Source organism: Prionailurus bengalensis, chromosome F2, assembly GCF_016509475.1.
Source record: "Prionailurus bengalensis isolate Pbe53 chromosome F2, Fcat_Pben_1.1_paternal_pri, whole genome shotgun sequence".
NCBI classification, from domain to species: domain Eukaryota; kingdom Metazoa; phylum Chordata; class Mammalia; order Carnivora; family Felidae; genus Prionailurus; species Prionailurus bengalensis.
In genome coordinates, this window is record NC_057353.1 from 29,412,339 (window position 1) to 29,438,417 (window position 26,079).

The following is a 26,079-nucleotide window of genomic DNA, read 5'->3' on the forward strand; positions in this document are numbered from 1 at the left end:
AAAAGGCATCCAAATCAGCCAGGAGGAGGTCAAACTTTCACTCTTTGCAGATTACGTGATACTCTATATGGAAAACCCAAAAGATTCTACCAAAAAACTGCTGGAATTGATTCATGAATTCAGCAAAGTTGCAGGATATAAAATCAATGCACAGAAATTGGTTGCATTCCTATACACAAACAATGAAGCGACAGAAAGAGAAATCAAGGAATCAATCCCATTTACAGTTGCACAAAAAACCATAAAATACCTAGGAATAAATCTAACCAAAGAGGTGAAAAATCTATACACTGAAAACTACAGAAAGCTTATGAAAGAAATTGAAGAAGACACAAAAAAATGGAAAAAGATTCCATGCTCCTGGATAGGAAAAACAAATATTGTTAAAATGTCGATACTACCCAAAGCAATCTACATATCCAATGCAATCCCTATCAAAGTAACACCAGCATTCTTCACAGAGCTAGAACAAATAATCCTAAAATTTGTATGGAACCAGAAAAGACCCCGAATAGCCAAAGCAATCTTGAAAAAGAAAACCAAAGCAGGAGGCATCACAATCCCAGACTTCAAGCTATACTGCAAAGCTATAATCATCAAGACAGTATGGTACTGGCACAAGAAGAGACACTCAGATCAATGGAACAGAATAGAGAACCCAGAAATGGACCCACAAACGTATGGCCAACTAATCTTTGACAAAGCAGGAAAGAATATCCAACGGAATAAAGACAGTCTCTTCAGCAAGTGGTGCTGGGAAAACTGGACAGCGACATGCAGAAGAATGAACCTGGACCACTTTCTTACACCAGACACAAAAATAAACTCAAAATGGATGAAAGACCTCAATGTAAGACACGAAGCCATCAAAATCCTCGAAGAGAAAGCAGGCAACCCTCTTTGATCTTGGCCACAATCAGCAAAACTAAAAGGCAACCGACAGAGTGGGAGAAGATATTTGCAAATGACATATCAGATAAAGGGTTAGGATACAAAATCTATAGGGGCGCCTGGGTGGCGCAGTCGGTTAAGCGTCCGACTTCAGCCAGGTCACGATCTCGCGGTCCGTGAGTTCGAGCCCTGCGTCAGGCTCTGGGCTGATGGCTCAGAGCCTGGAGCCTGTTTCCGATTCCATGTCTCCCTCTCTCTCTGCCCCTCCCCCGTTCATGCTCTGTCTCTCTCTGTCCCAAAAATAAACAAACGTTGAAAAAAAAAATTTAAAGAACTTATAACCTCAACACCCAAAAAACAAATAATCCAGTGAAGAAATGGGCAAAAGACATGAATAGACACTTCTCCAAGGAAGACATCCAGATGGCCACCCGACACATGAAAAAATGCTCAACATCACTCATCGTCAGGGAAATACAAATCAAAACCACAATGAGATACCAGCTTACACCTGTCAGAATGGCTAACATTAACAACTCAGGCAACAACAGTTGGTGAGGATGTGGAGAAAAAGGATCTCTTTTGCATTGCTGGTGGCAGTGCAAGCTGGTGCAGCCACTCTGGAAAACAGTATGGAGTTTCCTCAAAAAACTAAAAATAGAACTACCCTACAACCCAGCAATTGCACTACTAGGCATTTATCCAAGGGATACAGGTGTGCTGTTTTGAAGGGACACATGCACCCCCATGTTTATAGCAGCACTATCAACAGTAGCCAAAGTATGGAAAGAGCCCAAATGTCCATTGGGGGATGAATGAATAAAGAAGTTGTGGTGTATATATATATATATATATATATATATATATATATATACACACACACACACACACAATGGAGTATTACTCGGCAATCAAAAAGAATGACATCTTGCCATTTGCAACTACGCGGATGGAACTGGAGGGTATTATGCTAAGTGAAATTAGTCAGAGAGAGACAAAAATCATGTGACTTCACTCATATGAGGACTTTAAGAGACAAAACAGATGAACATAAGGGAAGGGAAACAAAAATAATAAAAAACAGGTAGGGGGACAAGGCATAAGAGACTCATAAATATGGAGAACAAACTGAGAGTTGCTGGAGGAGTTGTGGGAAGGCGGATGGGCTAAATGGGTGAGGGGCATTAAGGAATCTACTCCCGAAATCATTGTTGCACTATATGCTAATTTGGATGTAAATTTTAAAAAATAAAAAATTAAATTAAAAAAATAAAAACAAAACAAACATAAAGAAAATAAATTCTGAAGTATTTAAACTAAAAAAAAAATTCAACAATTAGACAAATAGCCCGATTACAAAAAAGAAAAAAAAATAACAAAGATGAAATCTAAAGATACATAGAATAAGTGGGCACTACATTTAAGTATTACATAGTTCTAACAGAAACATCATGAGAATGCAGAGAAAAAAAGGCACAAACGTATCTGTCGTACAATGCTACTGCAAATCTGAACAAACCTAAGGCAGACGACCTCATTTATGCAGAAAAATCTTAAGTACTTATCTAGATGCACAGCCTTACCCTCAAATGCATTTTATGCTTCAGATACCATATTACAGATGGAAGGAGGACCACCTGAGGCGAAGTGTGGCTAACGGTTACCAGGCCCCCGCTCTGCTACCCTGCCCCCACCCTCCTCAGTGGTAAGAACAGCGACACAACACATCCTAGGAAACACATGGGTCCTCTTCTTCACAGAAGTAGGCCACGCACAGCAAATAAATCTAGTCCAGCTGAGGTGGAATTTATTATTTACCTCAGACTCTAGTTTTAAATGTATTACTGTTGTAGTCTGTGGGTCAAAAGTGACAAAAGTGTTACTTAATACTGAGTTCTACCTTAATAGCTACCAACTTTGCAACCAAACTCTGCAAAGGGACTGGGAGGTGGTGTTCTGCACATCGGGGCCGACTCGATCTGCACTCCAGTGAGTTCCAGTAGTGAAGGGGATCCTTGGGATTCTGGCAATGGTGGTGGATTTTCAGGTTCTGTTTACCTGGCCCTGAAGATGATGTATTTTTACGGTCTGAGGGTGAAGATTAAAACTTTTATGATAGTTTTGTACATTCGGGGGACCTGTCCTATAGCTTTAATGTTCATTGAAATATGTTTCCTTTTAGAATTTAGTTGGTCTTGCTCCTGGTAAAGTATCTGCTTTTTTAAAAACTATGAGCATAACACTGGGATTCAGTTAAGTTTGTTATGTTTCGTTATCAGTTTTTCCTGAAGTATCATTTTGCATTAATAAGCAATGGTAACTTGCTGGCATTTTATTCAAATGTATTGAGATTTTGCTGATTTTGTACCTTTATTCATATTTGTATTTTAATCATGTACTATATGGAACTTCATTCCTAATTGTGGTTAATATCGTGGCTTGCTTTTTCATTACAGCCCCATTATTAGCTTCATATTACATGCATGGTATGAGATTAAATTCACCAGAAATTTGTCTTTTTCGTTTGCTGTTAGTATTCTCTAACATAGAAACTTAGCTGTTTGCAAATGTTTCAGAACGGGTAGGCTATCGTGATCTTTCCACAGTCTTTTATTTCTGTATTTATAAGCACACGACTTAAAATTCATGCCCAATACAAGCATCGGATAAAAAGTATGTAATCGCCTCCCTCCCCCCAAAAAACCCTCCTTATGAAATTGAAATGCTTGTTTAAAAAATTTTTTTTAATGTTTATTTATTTTTGAAGGAGAGAGAGACAGAGTGCGAGCAGGGGAGGGGCAGAGAGAGAGAGACACAGAATCCGAAGCAGGCTCCAGGCTCTGAGCTGTCAGCACAGAGTCCGACGCGGGGCTCAAACTCACAGCCCTGAGATCATGACCTGAGCCAAAGTCAGACGCTTACCCGACTGAGCCACCCAGGTGCCCCGAAACTGAAATGCTTCTTATATGATGCATGACACTGGCAGGATGTGTCCCCAGCAAAGTCAGCAAGGCCGATATCCTAACGCTAATGGCTGCTTCTAACACCCTCATCTCCCTGTCCTTCCACTAGGCTCCTTTCTGTCCCCTGGTCTCTGCACTCACTCTGTGCTTCCCTTGTTGTTTTGCCTTGCTTTCTGCTTGGAGTACCATTCACCTCATTCTCCACTTTACAATCTCTTTGTCAGCCTTTAGAATTAGTTCTAACATCATTTACTCCAAAGCCTTCATGGACTCCCCTAAGTAGTTAACTTTCCCTTTTCTGTGTTCCCAGAACACGTTTGAGCTCACTACTACAGAACTCAGAAGACTGTACTATAAATATCTGCAAATATGTTTGTTTCCTCTATGTGACAGGAACACCTCACGTGGGGACCATGGGAAAGTGCCTGACATAAAGCAGGTGACAAGTAAAACAGGTTTGCTTCCTGATTGTCCCTAGCCATCAGCCTCCTAGGTCAGGCTATTGTTTCATTTTTGGAAAACAGTGGCAAGTTGATTCTCATGATCTAGGGAAAATGCATGAGCCAAAGGCAAGGCAGGGACATAATTATTTTTTCCAGCTGACTTTGGCAGGGATCTCTCAGGATCCCCATTTAGACAGCAAAGGCTGAAAGAGAAAACCCCTGCCTATTCAGGACCCTGTATGTTAAGAGGCGCATGAGGGCTGGGACTTATTTTTCTATAGGTCACTCTGACTTTTAGAGCAACAGCTAAGAAAGGAATCCAGTGCCCTCTGTCAATAGCGACCCCTTGAAAAACACACTATATGTTATATGTCCAACATATTTTGCACACTAAGGTTAGAATATCATCTCTTGGATCTTTGAGATCTGCACCTGGAAAGGAATGTCAGGAGAGCAATATGGGGCCTTACTGACAAGGCCATAAACCCTTAGACAACTGTTGGGAATGAGTGAAATCATTGGCAATGTACTTCCATGTTGTTGTACTCATGGTAAAAGTAATAATCCCATCAATGTTAGTGGACATATGCCACATAAATTGGTTTTTAATAAAAGAAGTTTCTACCCCTTTGACTGATAAACTTTAATAATTTTTGTTGCAAATTTCTCTCAAATGTATTAGTTGCCTTCTTGTCTCTCTACTGAGCATAACAAACTTTTCCTGATGGTACAAGGTCATGGAAATATTAAACTGCAATACTGAGTGATGTGCCATCAGGAGCTCCTTGCTACCACATTACATGGATCCAGAGTGTAAAATTTCCTATTTCATATGCTCACTAGCACAGTACTTGAAATATAGATTCCAGATCCTCCATCAACATCAGTTCATGCTTCTTGCTCTTCAGACACTGACTGTTGGTAGGGAGATGTACTTTCTTCCTACTAATTCCTGACTTTTAATTTGCTGCAGTCCAAGAAACCACATAACCACATTTGTGGGGACTGTACTGAGTAAGAGTGAATAAGGTAAGGGGTGTGTGTTTCTCACTGGACTGAAAACTCCTAGGAAGTACAAAATAATTATTGCTATTTTTGAGTTCCCGACATGCCTAGCATGGTGTTTTGCATACCACAGCACTAAGTAAATATTTTCTAATTTTACTTAAGCAAGTATGAGCTGCATTTTTATGTCTCTTTCAGCTACTCTAGCATTGTTAGCTGGTTTTTTTGTTTTAGGGTGGGTCACCAAGAATAGTTTGCCAGATATGTGATCTCCCTATAAGTGATAGCACTCCTGTTGATCTGGGAGGATATACACAGTCAGATGAATGAATGGTGGTTACCTGTGAAAGATAAATGGAATTTTAGATGATTATTAGTTCCTTTTTTCTTATCAGCACTTAAAAATATTCTACAAATATTGCCTCTATAATAAGAGAAAGTTATGTCAAACCTAGGATTATTTTATTTATTTATTTATTTTAATGCTTATTTATTTTTGAGTGTGTGTGTGTGTGTGTGTGTGTGAGCAGGGGAGGGGAAGAGAGAGAGGGAAACACAGAATCCAAAGCAGGCTCCAGGCTCTGAGTTCAGAGCTGAGTTCAGAGCTCCAGGCTCTGGGTTCAGCACAGAGCCTGATGTGGGACTCAAACTCACGAACCGCAAGATCATGACCTGAGCCAAAGTCAGACACTTAACCGACTGAGCCACCCAGGCACGCCAAACTTAGGATTATTTTGGATAGAAATATCAATTTTCCGATTTCCAACTGTCAGATTTCCAATTCTGTGAAAAATGGACTTCAATGAGGAGGAAGTGCAAGGAAACAAAGTAAGCAGTGGGGATACCATAGGAATGAAGATAATAATTATTGGGGAAGAAAACAACATGGCAGAAACACAAATAGGATGTGGTAATAGATGAGACACTGAAAAGAAAGGTGATAGGGGAAAATGATCAGAGAGAATCCATACAATAACTTGCTTGTTCTTTCATTTTCTGTTCATTTGAATGTTTACTGAGTTTCTATTCCTACACAAGCACTTTGGGGGGGGGGGGTGTGTGGTTTGTACCAATAAGATGGGGCAACTGTGAATTAACAGATATTTTGGGGTGAAGGGGACACAATGATGATGGCCTGGAAGTTACTGAGAAACAAGATGGGTATCGCTAGTTTCACATGAGTAAACCGACTAAAGCAAGAATGAGTCTCAATGGAAGATATCAACATGAAAATCTACAAACCCATGACAAATGAGATAAAAACAAACAAGGAGGAAGATCAGAAAGAAAGGACTCAAAGTCATTTATTACATGATCTTGAAAGAACCATTTAACCTCTTGCCATGGTTGCCTTCTGATAAAACTGAAAGGATATTATAAGAGGTCCCATATATGGAATGACCGTAAAGAGTGTAAAACACTTTAAGAACACAAGACATAATCAATGTTTTGCTGTCACCCATCAAAGGGTAGAAAGAAGAACAAAACATTAATTTTCCATTACATATTTAGAAAGTAAAGTCTTCTTTCCCACGTGATAAGCTCCAAGTCCTATATTTTTCTCTGCTTCTACTCGCCAGTGCCTTCCTGTCCACTTTGCCAACTTTTTAAAAAGGATACACCAAAAATACTTAGCAAAGATTAGAGGGGCTGCCTGAGCAGAGTTCTCCTTTCCAACTCACTGGGCATTACATTACAAGAGAATATAATTAGGGAAACTTGCCCAACTTTGGTGTTGGTATCAGAGTCTGAAAAACTAATTTTAAAACAAGGCTGTTAAGACAGCAACATTAAAATGGAATTTCTTTAAATAGCTACACTTCTATTTCTCTTTGTAGTAAACTAAAAACATGAATACCATTTACTACTTGATCCTAGTTACTAAGCTTAAGTTTTAAATTCCGCTCTTTTTGCTTAAAACAACAGGAAAAAAAGGGGGGGACAGGAGAATAGGAGTCAGCAAATATGAGCTTAGACTGGCTTTGCAACTTAGCAAATTATTAACCACTGCCAGGTTTCTACATTTGTAAAATGAAAACTGCAATATGAGTCCTATGCCTTCATTATCCTTGCAGTTATCATTTCATAATATTTATTAGTTTGACTATTCTCCCACCAAATTGAATGTTCCAGGAGGACTGCGTCCTTCTTGTTCAATAGTATATTCTCTGCATTCAGCAAAGTGGCTGGTACAAAGTAGGCATTAAATGAATCTAATGTTTGGCTATCCCAAGATGAAAGTGACAGCAAAGGAAATTCACTTAATTATTGATCTATTTTCTTGTGTCTTTTGATGAGCAAATGTCTTCAAGTTTGACTGTCTAATTTACCTATTTTTCTTTTACATTAGTACTTTCTAGTTTTTATCTGAAAAACCTTTGCCTACCCTAAGATAGCAGATAATCTCTTCTGTTTTCTTTGAGAAGCTTGATAAGTTTTAACTTCTCTGTTTGTATCTGATTCATTTTGAATTAATTTTTGTGTATGGTACAAGGTAAGGGTACAGGTTTTTGGGGGATTTTCTTTCCATATGGGTAGTGGTTGAAAAGATTTCACTCAATTTCTTTGGTGCCTTTGTTGAACCATTTTTGCGTGGGTCTACTTTTGGGGCTCTCTATTCTGTTGCCTAAATCTGCCTATTGTATAGCACCAGGAGCACATTGTCTAGATTACTCTCACTTTATTATTATTATTTTTTAATGTTTATTTATTTATTTTGAGAGAGAGAGAGAGTGAGCATGAGGGAGAGAGTGGGGAGGGGCAGAGAGAGAGGAAGACAGAGAATCCCAAGAAGACTCCATGCTCAGCCCAGACCTTGATGCAGGCCTTGATCTCACAATAGTGAGATCATGATCTTAGCTGAAATCAAGAATTGGTCACTTAACCGACTGAGCCATCTGGGTGCCCCAGACTACTCTCACTTTATAGCAAGTCCCAAAATCAAGTAGAATAAGTCCTCCAATTTTATTCTTATTTTTCAAAATTGTTTTGACTATTATAGTTATTTTGCATTTCCACCCATTTTATATTAGCTTGTCAATTACTGCAAAATTCTTGCTGAGATTCTGACTGGGACCATGCTGAATCTATAAATCCATTTGTGGAGAACTAACATCTTTTTTTTAATGTTTATTTATTTTTGAAAGACAGAGACAGAGTGAGAGCAGGGGAGGAGCACAGAGACAAGGAAACACAGAATCCGAAGGAGGCTCCAGGCTCTGAGCTGTCAGCACAGAGCCTGAGGCAGGCCTTGAAACTCATGAACCATGAGATCATGACCTGAGCCGAAGTTGGATGTTTAACTGACTGAGCCACCCAGGTGCCCCAATGTGGAGAACTGACATCTTAACCATATTGAATCTTTTCATTGAACACGGTATATCGATACATTTACTTAGGTCCTTTTGAATTACTCTTATCAGTGTTTTAATCTTACACATTTTTTGTACATTCTTATTTAATTTTATTCCCAAATGTTTAGTTTTTGATGTCATTGCAATTTTTAAAAAATTTTATTTTACAAATGCAAATGAATTTTATAAAATAACCTTGTATACTATTACTTTGCTAAATTCACTAATCAGTTCTAGTAGTTTTGCCAAAATCCTTAAGAGTTTCTCTGTATGTGATCATATCATCTGCAAAGAAAGACAGCTTTACTTTCTTTTTTTTCTAATCTTTATGTCTTTCATGTATTTTTCTTGCCTTATCACACTGGCTAAACCTCCAACACAATGAATATAGGGGTTAGAGCACACATGCTTGCTTGTTCCTGATGTTGGTGAACTGATTTTTCTATTAAGCATGATGTCAATTATAGGTTTCTTATATACAATCTTTATCAGTTTGAGGAATTTCTGTCCTATTTCTAATTTGTTGAGAATTTTTTTTTGATTACAAATGGGTGTTGAACTTTGTTTTCTTCATACTTCTTGAGATGATCATGTGGCTTTTTCCTTTCAGTATACTACTGTAGTTAATTATACCAGTTAATTGTCAAGTATTTCACCAAAAGTACATTCCCAGAGAGGGAAAACTTTGATCATAATGTATTATCCATTTTTATGTGGCTAGATTTGATTTGCTAATATTTCGTTTAGTATTTTTGTGTCTATTTACATGAAAGTCTATAATGTTCTTTATTTGTAAGGTCATTGGATATTTTCAGTATCAGGGTTATGTTGATCTCTTAAAATGTACTGGGAAAATTCCATATTCTTTTTTGGTAAAAGTTTTTGTAAGACTGGTATTATTTATTCCTTAAGTATTTGATAGATTTCACTGGTGAAGCCATCCAAGCCTGGAGTTTTCCATGTGCAAAGGTCCTTAACCATAAATTCCATTTATTTAACAGATGGTGGGTTAAATATTCTGTTACTTCTTGTGGTCAGATTTAATTTATGTTTTTCAAGGAATTTTCCCATTTCTCCAAGCCATCAAAAGTACTGGCATAACATACTGGCATAAAATCCTCTACTAACATAGTATGTCCTGATTATCCTTTTAAAATCTGTAAGATCTGTAGTGACATCCTTTCATTCTTGACATTAGTAATTTATACTCTCTCTTTTCAAAATCAGTATAGAGATCTTTCTTTCTTTCTTTCTTTCTTCCTTTCTTTTTCTTTCTTTCTTTCTTTCTTTCTTTCTTTCTTTCTTTCTTTCTTTCTTTCTTTCTTTCTTTCTTCTTCCATTCTTATCTCTGTAATGCACCACCAGTAAACACAGGTTATTATCTGTCTCAAATAGTGTGTGAACAGGAACTCTTTCCAAGTCTTGTTCTTACCTATGTTCTTGCAGCTGGCAAAGAGTAGGAGCTCAGTGAATATTTGTTGAATGAAGTAACTATGGGATTAAATGAAACAGCCAAAAATTTTTTTTAAACAATAAAACCATCAACTCATCACTGAAGGTAAACAAGATCTTTGAGGTATCTTAATTTTTTTTTAATTTTTTTAACCTTTATTGATTTTTGAGACAGAGAGAGAGAGCATGAATGGGGGAGGTTCAGAGAGAGAGGGAGACACAGAATCTGAAACAGGCTCCAGGCTCTGAGCTGTCAGCACAGAGCCCGATGTGGGGCTTGAACTCACGGACTGTGAGATCATGACCTGAGCCGAAGTCAGACGCTCAAACGACTGAGCCACCCAGGCACCCCTGAGGTATCTTAATTTTAACATAAAAACACAGGCATACAACGAAACTACATCATTTCTATTACATTTTTTTAAAGTTTATTTATTTTGAGAGAGAGAGAGATAGTGCACACAAGCAGGGGAGGGGCAGAGAAGGAGGAAAATGGACATCTGACTCCATGTAAGCAATGAACTAGTAGCATCTTAGAACGGGAATGAGATGGTTGGCAGTGAGAGAGGAGCAGCTTGACAGTTTGAAATGACCCAAGATAGGGTTTACAGAAAGAGCAGGGACTGCTATTTGCATTTCTTGTTACATGAGTGCTTGGTGGGTGTTCAAGAGGTTCTGAAAATGTGCTTTTAGCCATATGTTGAGTGATAGTATTTTTTTTTTTGTAGCTCTTTATTCTTATTCTAAAAGAAATTTCTGTTCAAAAAGGTCGTTCTTTCAACTTCCTATAGTGATTTTGGTCACCTGATTCTTCTTGCAATCTAGCATAAAGGTTATTAGGAAAAACTATTTTTACATAAAAAGTTATAATAGGGAGAACCTGGGTGGCTCAGTAGGCTAAGCAGCTGACTCTTGATTTCGGCTCAGGTCATAATATCAGGAGTTCATGGGATCAAACCCTGCATGGGGCTCCCCACTGACAGCACAGAGCCTGCTTGGTTGGGATTTTCTGTCTCCCTCTCTCTCTGAATTCGTTTCTTAGTTCCAACTTAGTTCCAACTTAGTTCTTCAGGGTTTTCTATATATAAAATCACATCATCTACAAATAGTGACAGTTTTACATCTTCCTTTCCAATTTGGATGCATTTATTTCTTCTTCCTCCTTAAAAGCTATGGCTAGAATTTCTAGCATAATACTATGTTGAATAAAATTGTGACAGTGGACATCCTTGTCTTCTGATCTTAAATGAAAAGTTTTCAGATTTTTGCCACTGAGTATAATCTCAGCTTTGAGCTTGTCCTATATGGCCTTTATTATGCTGAGGTATGTTCAATCTATACTCACTTTGTTGAGATTTTTATCATAAATGGATGTTAAATTTTGTCAAATGCTTTGTGGGTCTATTGAGAAGATCATGTAATTTTTACTCTTCATTTTGTTAATGTGGTGTATCCCAGCAATTGATTTATAGATGCTGAAACATCCTTGCATCCCTGGAACAAATCCTACTTGATCATGGTGTATGAGCCTTTTAATGTGTTGAATTCAGTTTGCTAATATTTTGTTGAAGATTTTGCATCTATGTTCAACAGGGATATTACCCTGTAATTTTCTTTTTTGTGGTGCCCTTGTTTGATTTTGATATCAGAGTAATACTGGTCTTGTAACATGAGTTTGGAAGCATTCCCTCCCCTTCAATTTTTTAAAAAAAATTTGAAAAAGATAATATTAAATCTTTAAATGTTTAGTATAAATCACCAGTATAAATCACCTCTTGGTCTTGAATTTTTTTTGTTCAGTTTTTTGATTACTGATTGAATCACTTTACTAGTAATCAGTCTGTTAAGAATTTTCTATTTCATCATGGTCTTAGAAGATACTATGTTTCTAGAAGTTTATCCATTTCTTCTAGATTGTCTAATTTGTTGGCATAGTAGTCTCTGCTGGTCCTTTGTATTTCCTTGGTATAGCAGTTGTAACTTCTTTCATTTCTGACTTTATTTATTTGAGCCCTCTCTCCTTTATCCCTAGTGAGTCTAGTCACTAGACTTTGCCAATTTTATCTTTAAAAAAAAAAACGGGTTTTAATTTCATTGATCTTTTCCATTGTATTTTTAGTCTTTTTTTTATTTATTTCTCCTCTATTATTTCCTTCCTTCTACCAACTCTAGACTTCATTTGCTCTTCTATTTCCTTTAGGTGTAAAGTTAGATTATTTGAGATTTTTCTTATTTCTTGAGGTAGGCATGTGTTGCTATAAACTTCCCTCTTAGAACTGCTTTTGCTGCATCTCACAGACTTTGGTATGTTAAATGTCCATTATCATTTGTCTCAAGGTATTTTTTTTATTTCTCCTTTGATTTCTACATTGACCAAGTGGTTGTTCAGTAGGTCTTTTATTTTCCACATATTTGCAATTTTTCCAGTTTTATACTTGTAATTGATTTCTAGTTTCATACCATCATGGTTGGAAAAGATGCTTAACATGGTTTCAGTCTTCTTGAATTTATTAAGACTTGTTCTGTGGCTTAACATATGGTCTGCTCCAGAGAATATGCACACTTAAATTCCATGTGCATTCCAGAAGAATGTGTAGGGGCACCTGGGTGGCATCCATCTCTTGGTCTTGGCTCAGGTCACGATCTCACAATTTCATGAGGTTGAGCCTCACATCAAGGCTCTGTGCTGGCAGCACAGAGCCTGGTTGGGATTCTCTCTCTCTCTCCCTCTCCCTCTGCCCCTCCCCCACTCACATTGTCTCTGTCTCTCAAAATAAATAAATAACCTTTAAAAAAAAGAAGAAGGATGTGTATACTGCAGCTCTTGGATGAAACGTCCGGTATGTATCTATTAAGCCCATCGGACCTAATATGTCATTTAATGCTGTTACTTCCTTATTGATTCTCTGCCCGGATGATCTACCCATTGATATAAGTGGGATATTAAAGTCCCCTTGCATTATTATATTGCTGTCAATTTCTCCTTTAAATCTGTTAATAATTGTTTTGTAAATTTAGATGCTCCTATGTTGGGTGGATAAATATTTACAAATGTTATATCTTCTTGCTGGACTAACCCTTTATCATTATATAATGCCCATATTTGTCTTTTATTATAATTTTTGTTTTAAAGCCTACTTTATCTGATAAGTATAGCTACCTCGGATTTCTTCTGGTTTCCATTTGCATGAAACATCTTTTTCCATCCCTTTACTTTCAGTATATGTGTGTCCTTACATCTGAAGTGAGTCTCTTATAGACAGTATATAGATGGGTCTTGTTTTTTAAATCCATTCAGCTACTCTGTGTCTCCTAATTGGAGAATTTAGTCCATTTACATTTAAAGTAATTACCGATAGGTATGTATTATTGCCATTTTGTTCATTGTTTTCTGGCTGTTTTGTAGTTTCTCTCTGTTCCATTGTTCTCTTGTTTTCTTTTCTTGTCTTCTAATGATTTTCTGTAGTGTAATTTTCTTAGGCTCCTTTCTCATTTTATTTTTTGTGTATCTACTATAGGTTTTTGCTTTGTAGTTACCATGAGGTACATATAACAGTGTATATATATAACAGTCTATTTTATAACAAGTTAATAGCAAGTTAAGTTTGGACCCATTCTAAAACTCTCCCATTTTACTCCTTTCCCCCAAGTTTTATGTTTTTAATGTCACATTTTATATTCTTTTGTGTATCCCTTAATTATTGTAGGTATATTTTTTTTTTACTACTTTTGTATTTTAATTTTTACATAAGCTTCATAAGTGATTAATTCACTACATTTACTATATATTTACCTTTACTGGTGACAGTTTTACTTTCATATGTTTTCTTGTTACTAATTAGTGCCCTTTCTTTTCAGCTTAAAGAAGCTCCTTTAACATTTCTTGTAAGGCTTGGTTTAGCAGTGATGAATTCCTCTGGCTTCTGTTTTTCTAAAAAGCTCTCTTCTTCAATTCTGAATGATAACCTTCCTTGGCATAGTATTCTTGGTTGAAATTTTCTCCCTTTTAGCATTTTGATTATATCATGCTACTCCCATCTGGCCTGTAATGTTTTTGCTGAGGAATTTGATAGTCATAGGGGCTCCCTTGTATGCAACAAGTTGTCTTTCCCTTAATGCCTCAAAAGTTTACTTTTTTAAAAAAAATGTTATTTAAATAAACTTTGGGTCCTAACCTAAATTAACGGAAATTAATGAGTATTGATTGGCCTTTACTAAGCTCTTGTAGTTGACTTGTAAAGCATGCACAAGCTACATGAAATGTTTATGACAACCTATAAAAACTGCATTTCATATTGTTTTTATAATTTACCCCGAAATACCCCTATCTCTTTAAATTACCACTGTTGCTTAAGTACCAGATTTAAGTTCTTAAATCTGTTGGTCCTCACTGTTTTCTCCAGTGTTTGACAAATATCTATGTTATTTGGTACAAAATTATGATAGATAGGCAGACAGAAGAAACTGACCTATTCTTCTCTGGGGTTTATTTTCCACAAATATAAATGGGGATAATAATATTCACCTTCCAAGATTACAAAGAGGGTCAACTGACGTTAACTCTGAGGTTCCTCCATGAATTATAATACATTAAATGTTGGGTAATACTGAAATAAATATTGAACAATAGGAGTCCTTATACAATGTATTCAGTGTTCACAAATGCTTAACTCCTTTATGCAACAGTCACACTGTTGCTGACAGAAAATGTGTCAATCCGAATATCCTACCCACTGTATATGCTCTTTTCATTTAGATTATTCTGCTATTTTATGTCATTTTCCTTTTAGAATGTGGAAAACATATTATCGGATACTCTTTCCTGGGTATAAACACCTTGTGATTTTCTGTTCCCTTGGCACTTTTTAATTCTGTTACGATGGCACCTCTCACAACTGCCATCTCCTCCACTTGACCCTTAATGGAGACTGATATACCAAGAAAGGTAGTGTTCTCTACCAGTTTTTAAACTTCACACACAAGAATGGTATTCACAGATACGCAGGTGAAAATTTACCACATGCAATACTCTTTTTTGTTTGTTTTAGAAACTTGACACTGAAAAAATTATCAGCTTTATTAGGGAAAATATTTCAAAGGTTGCATGACCCACAAACAACACTTTAATCTTTCTCTGCATGTGTGACAGTTTATTTCTTTAATAATGCAGCTTTAGGGGCACCTGGGTGGCTCAAGTCAGTTTAGCATCTGACTCTTGGTTTTGACTCAGGTCATGATGTCACTCGATTTTAGGGTCCAGCCCCATGTTGGGCTCTGTGCTGACAGTGTATAGCCTGCTTGGGATTCTCTCTGTTTCTCCCTCACTCTGTCTCTCTGCCCCTCCCCTGCTCACACTTGGTTTCATTCTCTCTCAAAATAATTTTTTTTAAATGCAGTTTCAGTTATTTATCCCAAATACAAGATACTTATCCACGGATTTCTCATTATAAAAATAATTATAAACCAGTATTTTCTAAATGTATCTAAACGTAGTCACCTTCTTAGAAACTCAAAATGGCCATTGGCATCTATGATCAATAACTTCTTTATATATTTATAGGTATATGGGTGTTGTACTATTCTTCAACTTCCTCTATGTTTAAAATGTTTTGTAACTTAAAAAAAAACTATGTCTCTGTTCTTAACCAGAATTTCCCCAAGTTGTTTAACCATAGAGTCCTTTTCTCCTCCTTCTGGATCTCTCCCTAATAGAAGCAAATAGGTACCAGAGTTGAAAGGTACACTTTGGGCTACACATCCCAATCTACTGAAAGAACAAAGAATGACTTCTTGACCAAACAAAAGTACAACAGGTCCTAGACTCAAATGCAGATAACAGCAAGGACAAACCCACACCTCGGAGATTCTTCACCATATGAAGTGAGAGGTGGTGGAAGATGACATTACTGTTATTTTCACCACAGCTGTTTTAAAAAAATATTTTTTAATGTTTATTTTTGAGAGAGAGAGAGAGAGAGAAAGAGTGGGGGTGGGGGGGAAGAAGCAGAGAGAGAGGCACAGAATCCAAAGCAGGCTCCAGGCTCTGAGCTGTCAGCATAGAGCCTGACATGGGGCTCGAACCTACAAACTGTGAGATCATGACCTGAGCTGAAGTCGGATGCTTAACCAACTGAGCCACCCATGAGCCCCCTTACCACAGCTTTTAAACAACCCACGTTCAATGCATATGATAAAACTCTTCTCACCTCTTTGGATAGCAGCATTTATTCTAGTATAAGAGCTATGGATCTGAGCAGACTATGAACCTAAGAGACAGAATATCTGTCCTCTTTGCACAAGTATATAAATGGCTCACAGCTTCCCGAGATAAAAAGCAAGATTCAAGCTCACCACATATACAATGGAACCAGAGAATTCAGATGAACGAAGTCACTTCAGGAAGGAGTTCTCTTAAATACCTTGGTAACATAATAAGGAGGAGGTTGTAATAGTCAAAATAACTGTGGAATTTTGTATCCTTGAGCAAAATTTTATAAAAGATTCTCTGAAACCACAAAAGAGATAAACTGCCATCCACTTCAAATTTCAGGAGGTCTTTGGGCCATATTCAATAACAACAGGCAATGACAAGACAACATTGTCCTAATTTTATAGATGCAAACAAAGCATACAGATGTTAAGCAACTTGATATGGCCATACAACTAGCAAATAGAGAAGCCAGAATTTGAATCCAGACCCTGTGTTATATCACTTCTTGATCTATCTACAGAGAGGTAAAGTGGAGTCAGGGGTAGCTAGCAGGAACACCTGCTTTGACTCAAGCCTGCTCTCTCCCATCTCACTGAAGAGCCCACAATGAAGGTCACACTAATGGACTCAAATTATTCTGTCTGCAGGTTTGATCAAACGGTATTTCAAGGCACACCACCTCTTTAAAATATGGATTTCATTTAAAATGTTGGAGCACTTTTGACATTCACTTATTTTGACGAGCCATCCCCAATTAGTCTGAATCAGGAAGATTTTACTTTCACTTAACCTTCCATTATGACAAAAACATAAGGAAGGCAAGTGTGTTACTGGTAACTGTAGGGCAGAGCATCAATACAACACGCTGTAAGTCAGTCCTCATAGAGCAACATAAAGGCAGGATCCCTTTGTTTCTTTGCACCTCAAGGCCCCAGGTTGTTCTGCAAGTTGAATGTACCCCCTCCCCTCCATATGTTACTGCTAACCTCTTTACCCTAAACTCCCAGACCTGCCTTCAAAACTCTAGAGTTGAGCCTGTTTCCCCTACATATAAATCGTAACACTGGACTTTCCAAAACAGTATCTTCGACGAAGCGTAAAAATTTAATCACTTTAATTCTACTACACCTATCTCACAGTGATACTCTGTTCCATTTCATCCAGTGAGAGCAACCAAGGTTATATGCCAGATTCAGTGATTTAAACTCATGCTTGGACTAGCTACTCAGAAATTACCTCCTGACCAAACCACACAATCTTCTTAGTATAGATTGTTTGGCTACAATTGTTTTAGGGTACGTATCAAAATTACATCCCAGATTGTGGTAGACAAGTAAAGTCTCTCAGCGGATCTAATTTTGATCTTAGGGATAAAGAAGAAAAAGGGCTTCAAACTTCTTTACAGACAATTTGGCAGGAATTTGTTAGACTGTGGGCTCCCTGAAAGTAGGTCTTATTCACTGTTATTTCCCACATGTGTATTAGGGACATGATAAGCAAGAGCCCACAATAAATTTCTACAAAGGGAATGGACAGGAACATGAACAACAAACCCAAAGAAAATCACCCTTATTTCAACGATAGAGATTTGGCTAGGCCAGAATTCTGGCTGGTTATGAGAGCCTCCGAATATTCTCGAATACTTCAGAAAGTCTAATGGAAACCAGGCATTCACCTTAAGGTGAGATTGGACAGGGCAAATTTCCTTGACTTTAGCAGACTTTGTATCAAGTCATGGTCACAAGACCAGTAGCTCAGGTCAGAAGTTCTGATCCTGCACACTGAAGGGGGAGGGGAAATGCTCCCGTGCCTCTCTCCTCTCTGAACCCTTCTTGAGGTGGAAGACACAGTAATCTGACTGGGACAGATTTACAAATGAATAGTGTCTCTGTGTTTTAAGAAGTCAAGCACACACAGGGCTGTAACTGCCTCTGCCTCCTTCTCAGTAAGAGTCAGGGGTAAAAAGATTCAAGATAGGTCTTGGCTTCTTGCTTTTCTCCCTCTTTTTTCTAATGCTTCTATAATCAACTAGTAGGAACATTTCGGCGAAGGAGGAGAGGTCCCAGTTAAGGGCTGAGTACACATGTCCTTTGGAAACTGCACAGGGATGAGGGATTGGCCCAGGCAGGATTCTCAGGGGGTCCCGCCCAGCCTATCACATGCGACCACAGCCGCAGTGAGGTCACCTCTGCCTGAGGTACTTTATGTAGGAAGAACTTTCCACAAATAGAAGTTGATAAGCAGTGGCAGATCACTTCAGAAAGTTGTGATCTCTCTAGCCACAGTTCTAAGGGAGTGAACGGCAGAACATTCTTAGCACAAGAAACTAACTTGAGGGTCATAACTTGAGGTTGGCAGATCAGGGTGCTAATCCTAGCCCCACCAAACTCGCTAAGCAGCCCTAGCTGGACAAGGCATTCCACCTTTCACGGTCTCCGTGTCCTCAGTGGTCAAATGAGGGTATTGGATTACTAGATAATCTCTGTTTCCCTTCCAACTCCAGCAGTCTATGATTCAGTGAATGACAACTCTGTCTGGTATCTTAAGCACATGTCTTTCACTTGAGCCAACACAGAGCATTTGTAAGACACATGCTTGTTAGCAAATTGGAATTCAGTGTTTGCTGCACAGACTCTGCCAAAGGATTCTTAAAAGTCATCTGATATTCAAGATATAGTCTAATAGATGTGTTAACCATCCTTGAAGAGCTGGCACCTAGGAAGCAGATTCCATTCAATTAATATTTATTCAGTACCGAGAGTAGGAACTTTGACATGTATTATCTCATTTAAACATCTTTCTTCATGGTTTTTCAATAGATGAACTCTTATATATATATATATTTTTTTTTTTTTAATTTATTCACTTTTTGAGAGAGAGAGAGTGTGAGCAGGGCAGGGGCAGAGAGAGAGGGAGACACAGAATGTGAAGCAGGCTCCAGGCTCCCAGCTGTCAACACAGAGCCTGATGCAGGGCTTGAACTCATGAACCGTAGGATCATGACCTGAGCCAAAGTCGGATGCTTAACTGACTGAGCCAGCCAGGTGCCCCAGTAGATGAACTCTTGATAGAAGTACTACCAGTTTTTCATATCCAGTTTTTTCCTAAACCATTATGCCAACAAATGATCAATCTCTTCAGATGCTTCAGTTCTTGTCCCTACACTAAGGCACAGCATCACAGAGCACAACCCTGGGCCTCGTTATCTCTGCCCCTGCTGTTTTGCTTAATTGAATAGCAACTCACTATTGAATCCTTCCTCCATTTGACATTTTCCTTGTATTTTTTTTTTTTATTAAACTCTGGATAAAGATATTATTTACTGGGCTTAGTGTTCCTTATATAGGAGCCTAGGAGGTTCACATTTTTGGGGGGTGGAGGGCAGAATCTCACCACTGCACATAAATACGTAAGCTTCCTCTGATCAGAAACAGAAAGGTGCAATACAAAGTTTCTTTGTTATCTCATTTAAAGCCTAGATTAGTGTCCGTTACAATAATCAAGCAACACATCTCAGATACTTTATAGCACCTATTCCTCAATCTCCTTGGCCATCCCAAGTCCTCCTGGGGTATATTAACCCCAAATAAATTATGGGAGATTCCATTTAGGTGACTAGAAGCTCAGGCCACAGATGTGAACCATGCTCCCAGTAGGTGGCCCCCCTACCTCAGGTGTGGTATTTCAGCTCTATCCTCAGCTGTGGAGAAAGGGCCATATTGATTCCCAAATTATAATTTCTAATGAAACCTTCTTTCATATACAGCATTTAGTATAGATCTTGGTTTAAAAATATTTTTCATTCATACTGATGATATTTTAGAACCCAAACTGTGCTGCATTTATTCCATTCCCATTGTTTTATTGATTTTATTGGTTAACTCTTTGTTTTCTCCAACCCACTAACCTATGACCTCTTCACCATCCCTCACCCCCCTCCTGTCCTTTTCTTAAATCACAGCTTACTTTTCTTAAGTCACAGGTATACCAACTTCCTCAACAGTATGATCTTCTCTTTCTTTCCATTGCTCATCCAGCTGGCTAACCGCTTTCCCTGAGGAATCCTGCTCTCTGCTTTGTCTACAAGGAGACAATATGGTTTAAGGAATAAGGGTGATAGCTCTGGAGTTCAACTTCCCAAGGCTCAAACACCTGCTCTGCCACCTAATACCTGTATATCTTCATGTTGCCTAGCACCTCTGTAAAATGAGGATGATAATGACAATGCCTGCCTCATGGATATGAAATAAAGTTGAAATGAGACTATACATTTAGACTTGTACCAACTGACCATACTAGATAGTCAATAAGCATTATTTATTACTATTATTCCATGCATGAGTCATGGAATGAATTTGGGACAATCACATACCAAGTCAGACTTGCTTGCACCATAAGTGGAAAACCACAGATATCAGATGGGCCCTTGATACTCTCTGGCAGCTCTATTTGCTTTCTCGGTATGTTTGCTCTCCTACTCTCCCACAGCACTGTGCCAAGCCTTCAACTCTCCTCCACTCTCAGTTGATGACCTTCCCTCCTGCTGCATGGGGAAAATAGAAGCCATAAGACAAATACTACTTCATTTGACTATCATACAATATACGACTACCCATTTTCCCTACCTTTTCTTTAATTCAACGGAAGAAGTTTCTTTGCTTCTGTTAAAGGCAACCCCTGTGATTGGGTTACACATCCCCTCCACTGTGGCTTTCCCAAGGACTTTCCTTCTGCAATTTCTCTCTTCTCTCTGCATCTTTGGTTCTTCCCTAACATGACTCCCAAGGATCCTCACCCTCTTCCAAGGGTATTCATGCCCTTGTATATCTCCTTCCATTAGTGTGGGTGGAACTTATGACCCAGTACTAACCAACAGAATATGGCAAAAATAATGGCGTACTGTTCCTCTGATTATAGTGAATTATGAGAGATTCTACCTTCCTAAGACAGGCGCTAAGATTCCCCTTGCTGGCTTGATGAAGTAAGAGGCCGTATTGAGGAAGTTCAAGTGACAAAGCACTATGGGGAGAAAAAGTATGGGTGGAGCAAAGGGGATCCAAGCAATAGCCAGCAAGAAGCTGGGACCGTCAAACCTGCAAATGCATGGGAATGAATTCTGCTCACAATCTGAATGAACTTAGAAATGCATTCTTCTCCAGTTAAGCCTTCTGGTGAAAACACAGCGCACTTAACACCTTGACTGCAGCCTTGTGAGACACTGCAACAGACCCAGTTAGGTGGAACCTGATTCTTAACCCATAGATACTGTGAGAACTGCTGTAAGCCAAAAAGTTTGTGGTGATTTGTCACACAGCAACAGAAAATGAAGGCATCCCCCTCCCCCAAAAGAAATTCCCATAATGCTGTAGTCCTTACACTAGAGTCTACTGTACCCTATGTTAAAAAAAAATATAGACCATATGCCCTCCAGATAGTCCCTCTCTCTGCTCTCTTTTCCAATAAAACTTGTTAAGAGGGTTTTTCAGATGTGTCACTATGTCCTCACCTCCCATTCAGTGAGAGGTGAGGACATCACTGCCTTTGCATTCTGCCTTTGCATTCTTTAGTCAAGAATACCAATAAGCTCCACATTATCTAATCTAAGTGGATATATCTCTATGCCTATCTTACTCAACATCCCAGTAGTATTCAACAGTTCAGCACTCTCCACCTTTTGAACTATTTCTTCTTGGCTTATGGGACTTTACATTCTCTGGTTTCCATCAATTTGTTTGGCTGCTGCTTCTCATTCATCTTTGCTGGTTTCTCCTCCTACACCCAAACTTAAATAGTGACGTGTCCAAGTCTGGCCCAAGGCTGTCCTCCTTTGACCTACACTCCCTTTCTAGTCCCCAGCTTTAAATGACATCAACATCCTACCGACTCCCAAATTTTTCTCTCTAGCCCTGACCTCTCCCCTCAGCTCCACATCCTACAGACAGCTGCCTAATTGCATCTCCATTTGCATGTCTAATTGTCATCTCAGACTTAACATGACCAAAAAGAACACTTGATTTTTCTTTCACAAAATTGGTTGTTCCCCCAGTTTTCCCAATCTCAGCAAATGGCACATTTAACAAACCTCTACACTGGGGCCTCTCATTCCTTCACCCTCCTCCCCTGAGCCATCAGCAAGTCCTTACAGGCCGATCTTCACAAAAGATCCCGAATCTGTCCATTCCTCTCTAACTCCACTCCTGTCAACCTAGTTAGTCCAAACTGCCCTCACCTCTCACCAGACTGCAGCAGTAGCCACCCAACTGGTCTCCTTGCTTCTCCCTGCTGTCTTCTATACTCTATACAGCAGGAATTTTTTTTAAAATGCAAACCACCTCGTATGCCTTTACTGCCTACGACTTGCCAAAAACTTCATACTCTACTTTAGAAAGGCCCACCAAGCCCTATGTTGCTGGCTCCTACCTGCCTCCCTGACATTTCTCGTACCTACCAAGTTCCAGCCACATTCACCTTTTTCTCCTTTCCGCCTCAAGACTTTAGCAACTGTTATTTCCTCTGCTGGAAAGATCTTCCCAAACTGCACGTGTCAGGCCTCAGATCAAATGTCCCTTCTTCATGGAAGTCTACCCCATACCACAGCAGCTTTCTCTTCTTTCGCCTAGACTCTGTGACATCATTATTTCCCTCATAGCGTGCAATCACAGTCTCAAGTGCCATACTTGTTTGTTGTTGCTATGACTCTTTTCACTAGATGTGTGCATCTGGAAGGCGCTCACAGCTACGTTCTAGAAGAGTACCTCACACACTGGAGGTGCTCAATAAATATTTGAATAAATGAATGCATCAGTATATGCATAAGTTGTTGAAACTGTATATGCATTCGAATAAAATATTAGGAAAAAATGACCTATTAGAAAATCTCTTCAGATGCAGTGTCAAGATGTCATGAAAGCAGTAAAAAATAAAAATAATTATACCTCAAACTATTCAATGTATACATTACAGCAAAGCTGTGGGCAAACAATGCTATAAAATGAAGCCCATTTTTAAAGAATTTAACAGAAACTTGTCTGGAGATGTAAACAATCTTTTTTGATAATGTGAATCATCACACCCTAGTTATTCTGTTTCCATAGGTTTGATTTTTTTCCTACATTGGGTTTACTTTGATCACAGAGCATAAATTACAATTAATTTTTCTGTCAGTATTTCTGGGCAAAAACACTAAGGAATCACTACTCGCGTTACTCAGTGTCACCGATGCATGTGACTTAATTCCAATCCCAGCTATATCCTGTAGCCATACAATGCAGGCTTTTTAGCAGACCATGGTAATGAGTAGCTCATGGTCTGGATTCCAACAAGCAACTGTCAAAAACTATCATCCCGAATGACTACTTGCTGAAAATTCCTCACTCCCAGAGCCCGTACTTCCAGGGTGGTCTAGGAAACAAATTTGTGCCTATGTCTATTCTGAGATATTCTAAATGCTGATGTTTAGCATTTCTTTGGAATTGCAATTTCATGCTTTGAGGAGTTTTTTTTTCCCCCCAAGCCCCAGAAGATAAATAGTCTCTATTAAGCTCACTTGTTTATGTATTTCTTTTTTTCCTGATATACCACTATCCTCTGAAAACTCCAGTAAATAGTTACTCAGTTGATTTTAAGAACCACTCTTGAGGAAAAACACTAACTTCATCGCTTACCACTTGCTGCCCTCAAAACTTCTTAGCAACATACACTGTGCATGAACCTCAACGTGGTTTGCTTTGTCCAATCGCATGCCTGAAAGCCCAGCCAGTCAGTTGTGTAATAATAAACCCCTTATCTCCTGAAGATACACAAACGGAAAAATCTCTCTGTGCTTCAGTGCACAAGAGACTTCACTAGAATTCTCAGCAGAAATTCACATCCATTTTAAATGCCAAATTATCACCCCCCCCCCCCACTTTTCCCAATTTCCTCTTTTTTCCCCATTTGCAATTCCGAGGAGGGAAAAAACCCAAAGGCTAAACAATGTCGAGTTTAAATGGGGGGGTCGGGGGGGGGGGTCGGGAGGGTCGGGAATGCCAAAAGCTGCCAGCTAAATGCAGGTAGAAACCAAGGGCTTGGTTTTTGCTTTGGGCTTACCGGTTCCCTTACAAACATCTGTGATGGAAACTCATCAACAATTGTTCTTGGATGAAGAAGGGATTGAGAGATTGACAAGAGAAGCTGCTTGCTAGTTTCAATAAGCTTGGCTAGCCCTCAGAATACGGAGAATACTCCTGCTTCCTCGGGGAAGAATAAAATCTCACTCCCTCTCTTACCTCGCGCGTCCCCACCCGGCGTAAACCCGCGCCTACCTCGTCCCATCTCCAAGTTCCCTACCTCACTGGGGAGAAGTGTCCTTTTCCTGCACCCACACGAGACAACAAACCCGACCCGGCCTTTGAGGAACTGGGGGGCGGGGGGGACCGCCTCGAAAAGGTGCTGGGGGCCCGAGGTGTGAGCTAACCAGTTCCCCCGCTCTGCACCGGCGCCGCCTGACACACCCCTCCCGGCCCGGCCTCCACCGGTCGCCAGTCCCCGGCCTCAGCCCGCTCCTAGCCCCGGGGCCGGGGCCCGTCTCCCTCCCCGGGCCGGCGGGTCCCGCGCGCGCCGCTGTGCCCAGCACGCACCTTCAATGCGCCCCGGGCCGGGCCCTTGAGGACCGCGCGGCCGGGGCCGAGGGGCAGGAAGCGCTCCTCGCTGTCCTCCTCGTCTTCGTCGCCGTCCACCACCTCGACGACCACCTCCTCGTCCTCGTCTTCCTCGTCGTCATCCTCCTCCTCCGCGCCCCCTCGGGGCTTCTCCTCCACCCGCCCGAGCCCCCTCCGCCGCCTGCTCCCGCCTTCCTCGTCCTCGTCTTCCTCCCCCAGAAGCAGCAGCACGGGCGACGAGGCGGCGGCGGCCCCGGCGGCCCGAGGGGGGCCGGTCCCGGCGCTGCGCGGCGGCGGCAGCGGCGGCCTCCAGCTCTCTGGGGCCGGGGCCGGGGCCGGGGCCGGGGCCGGGCCCGGGCCGAGGGGCGGGAGCCCGGGCAAGGTGCCTTCCTTGGCGGGCGCGGGTCCGGGCGCCTGCAGCGTGGCGCCCCCCCGGCGGCTGCCCAGGCTGGAGCGCTTGGCTAGACGCCGCGCCTGCATGCCTGACCGCGGGCTGCCAGCCGCGGCTCGGAGCCGGAGAGTTTGTCACCTCCTCCTCCTCCTCCTTCCCCTCCTCTTCCTCCCCGGGCGGCCGCTGTGGTCGCAGGCGCCCGGGGCGCGGGGCTGCGGGGCGCTGCGGGAGCCGCCTCCCCGGGCTTGCAGCTGCCACTGGCTGCAGAGGCGCGGGCGCCGCCTTCGCTGGACCGGCCCGCGGGGACGCCGGCGGCCGGCAGCTACGGCGGGGCGGCGCGGCGGCCGCGGGCGGGGGTGGGTGTGAGCGAGCGGCGCGCTGCCGCCTCCGCCGCCGCCGCCGCTGCCGCCCGGGAGCCGCGGGCCGCGCTGCGCTCCATGCGGCCGGCGGCCGGGCCCGCGCGCGCCTCTCCCGGCCCGCTGCGCCCGCGCGGTCCGGGCCTACAGCTGCCGTCCCTCGGCGCGAGCTGTTTGTGTTGAGTGTTTTCCACCACCGCCCCCCTCTTCTCGAGCCATTCCTCGCAGCTCTCCGGTCCCCCCGTTCAGACAAAACCCGGACTGGATTTATTTTCCCTACCCACAGCCTCCGCAAATCTGGTGCTTCTAAGCATTTGGCCCAGACGCTGGGGCAAACGCTAACCCGCAGCTGATTATTCCTTCTGCAGGGTGGGC

The 26,079-nt window shown here is 40.8% G+C and overlaps 1 protein-coding gene across 1 annotated transcript in view; it reads right to left on the reverse strand.

The window, feature by feature from the left end:
* The window catches only part of ZNF704 (zinc finger protein 704), a 242,148-nt gene extending 216,500 nt beyond the window's left edge, over nt 1-25,648 (reverse strand). Inside the window, exon 1 of the mRNA XM_043601261.1 lies at nt 24,937-25,648. Within this exon, the coding sequence (XP_043457196.1) occupies nt 24,937-25,437 (501 nt within the window). The 5' untranslated portion in view covers nt 25,438-25,648. The remainder of the gene's footprint in view (nt 1-24,936) is intronic.
* Nucleotides 25,649-26,079: the final 431 nt, after the last annotated feature.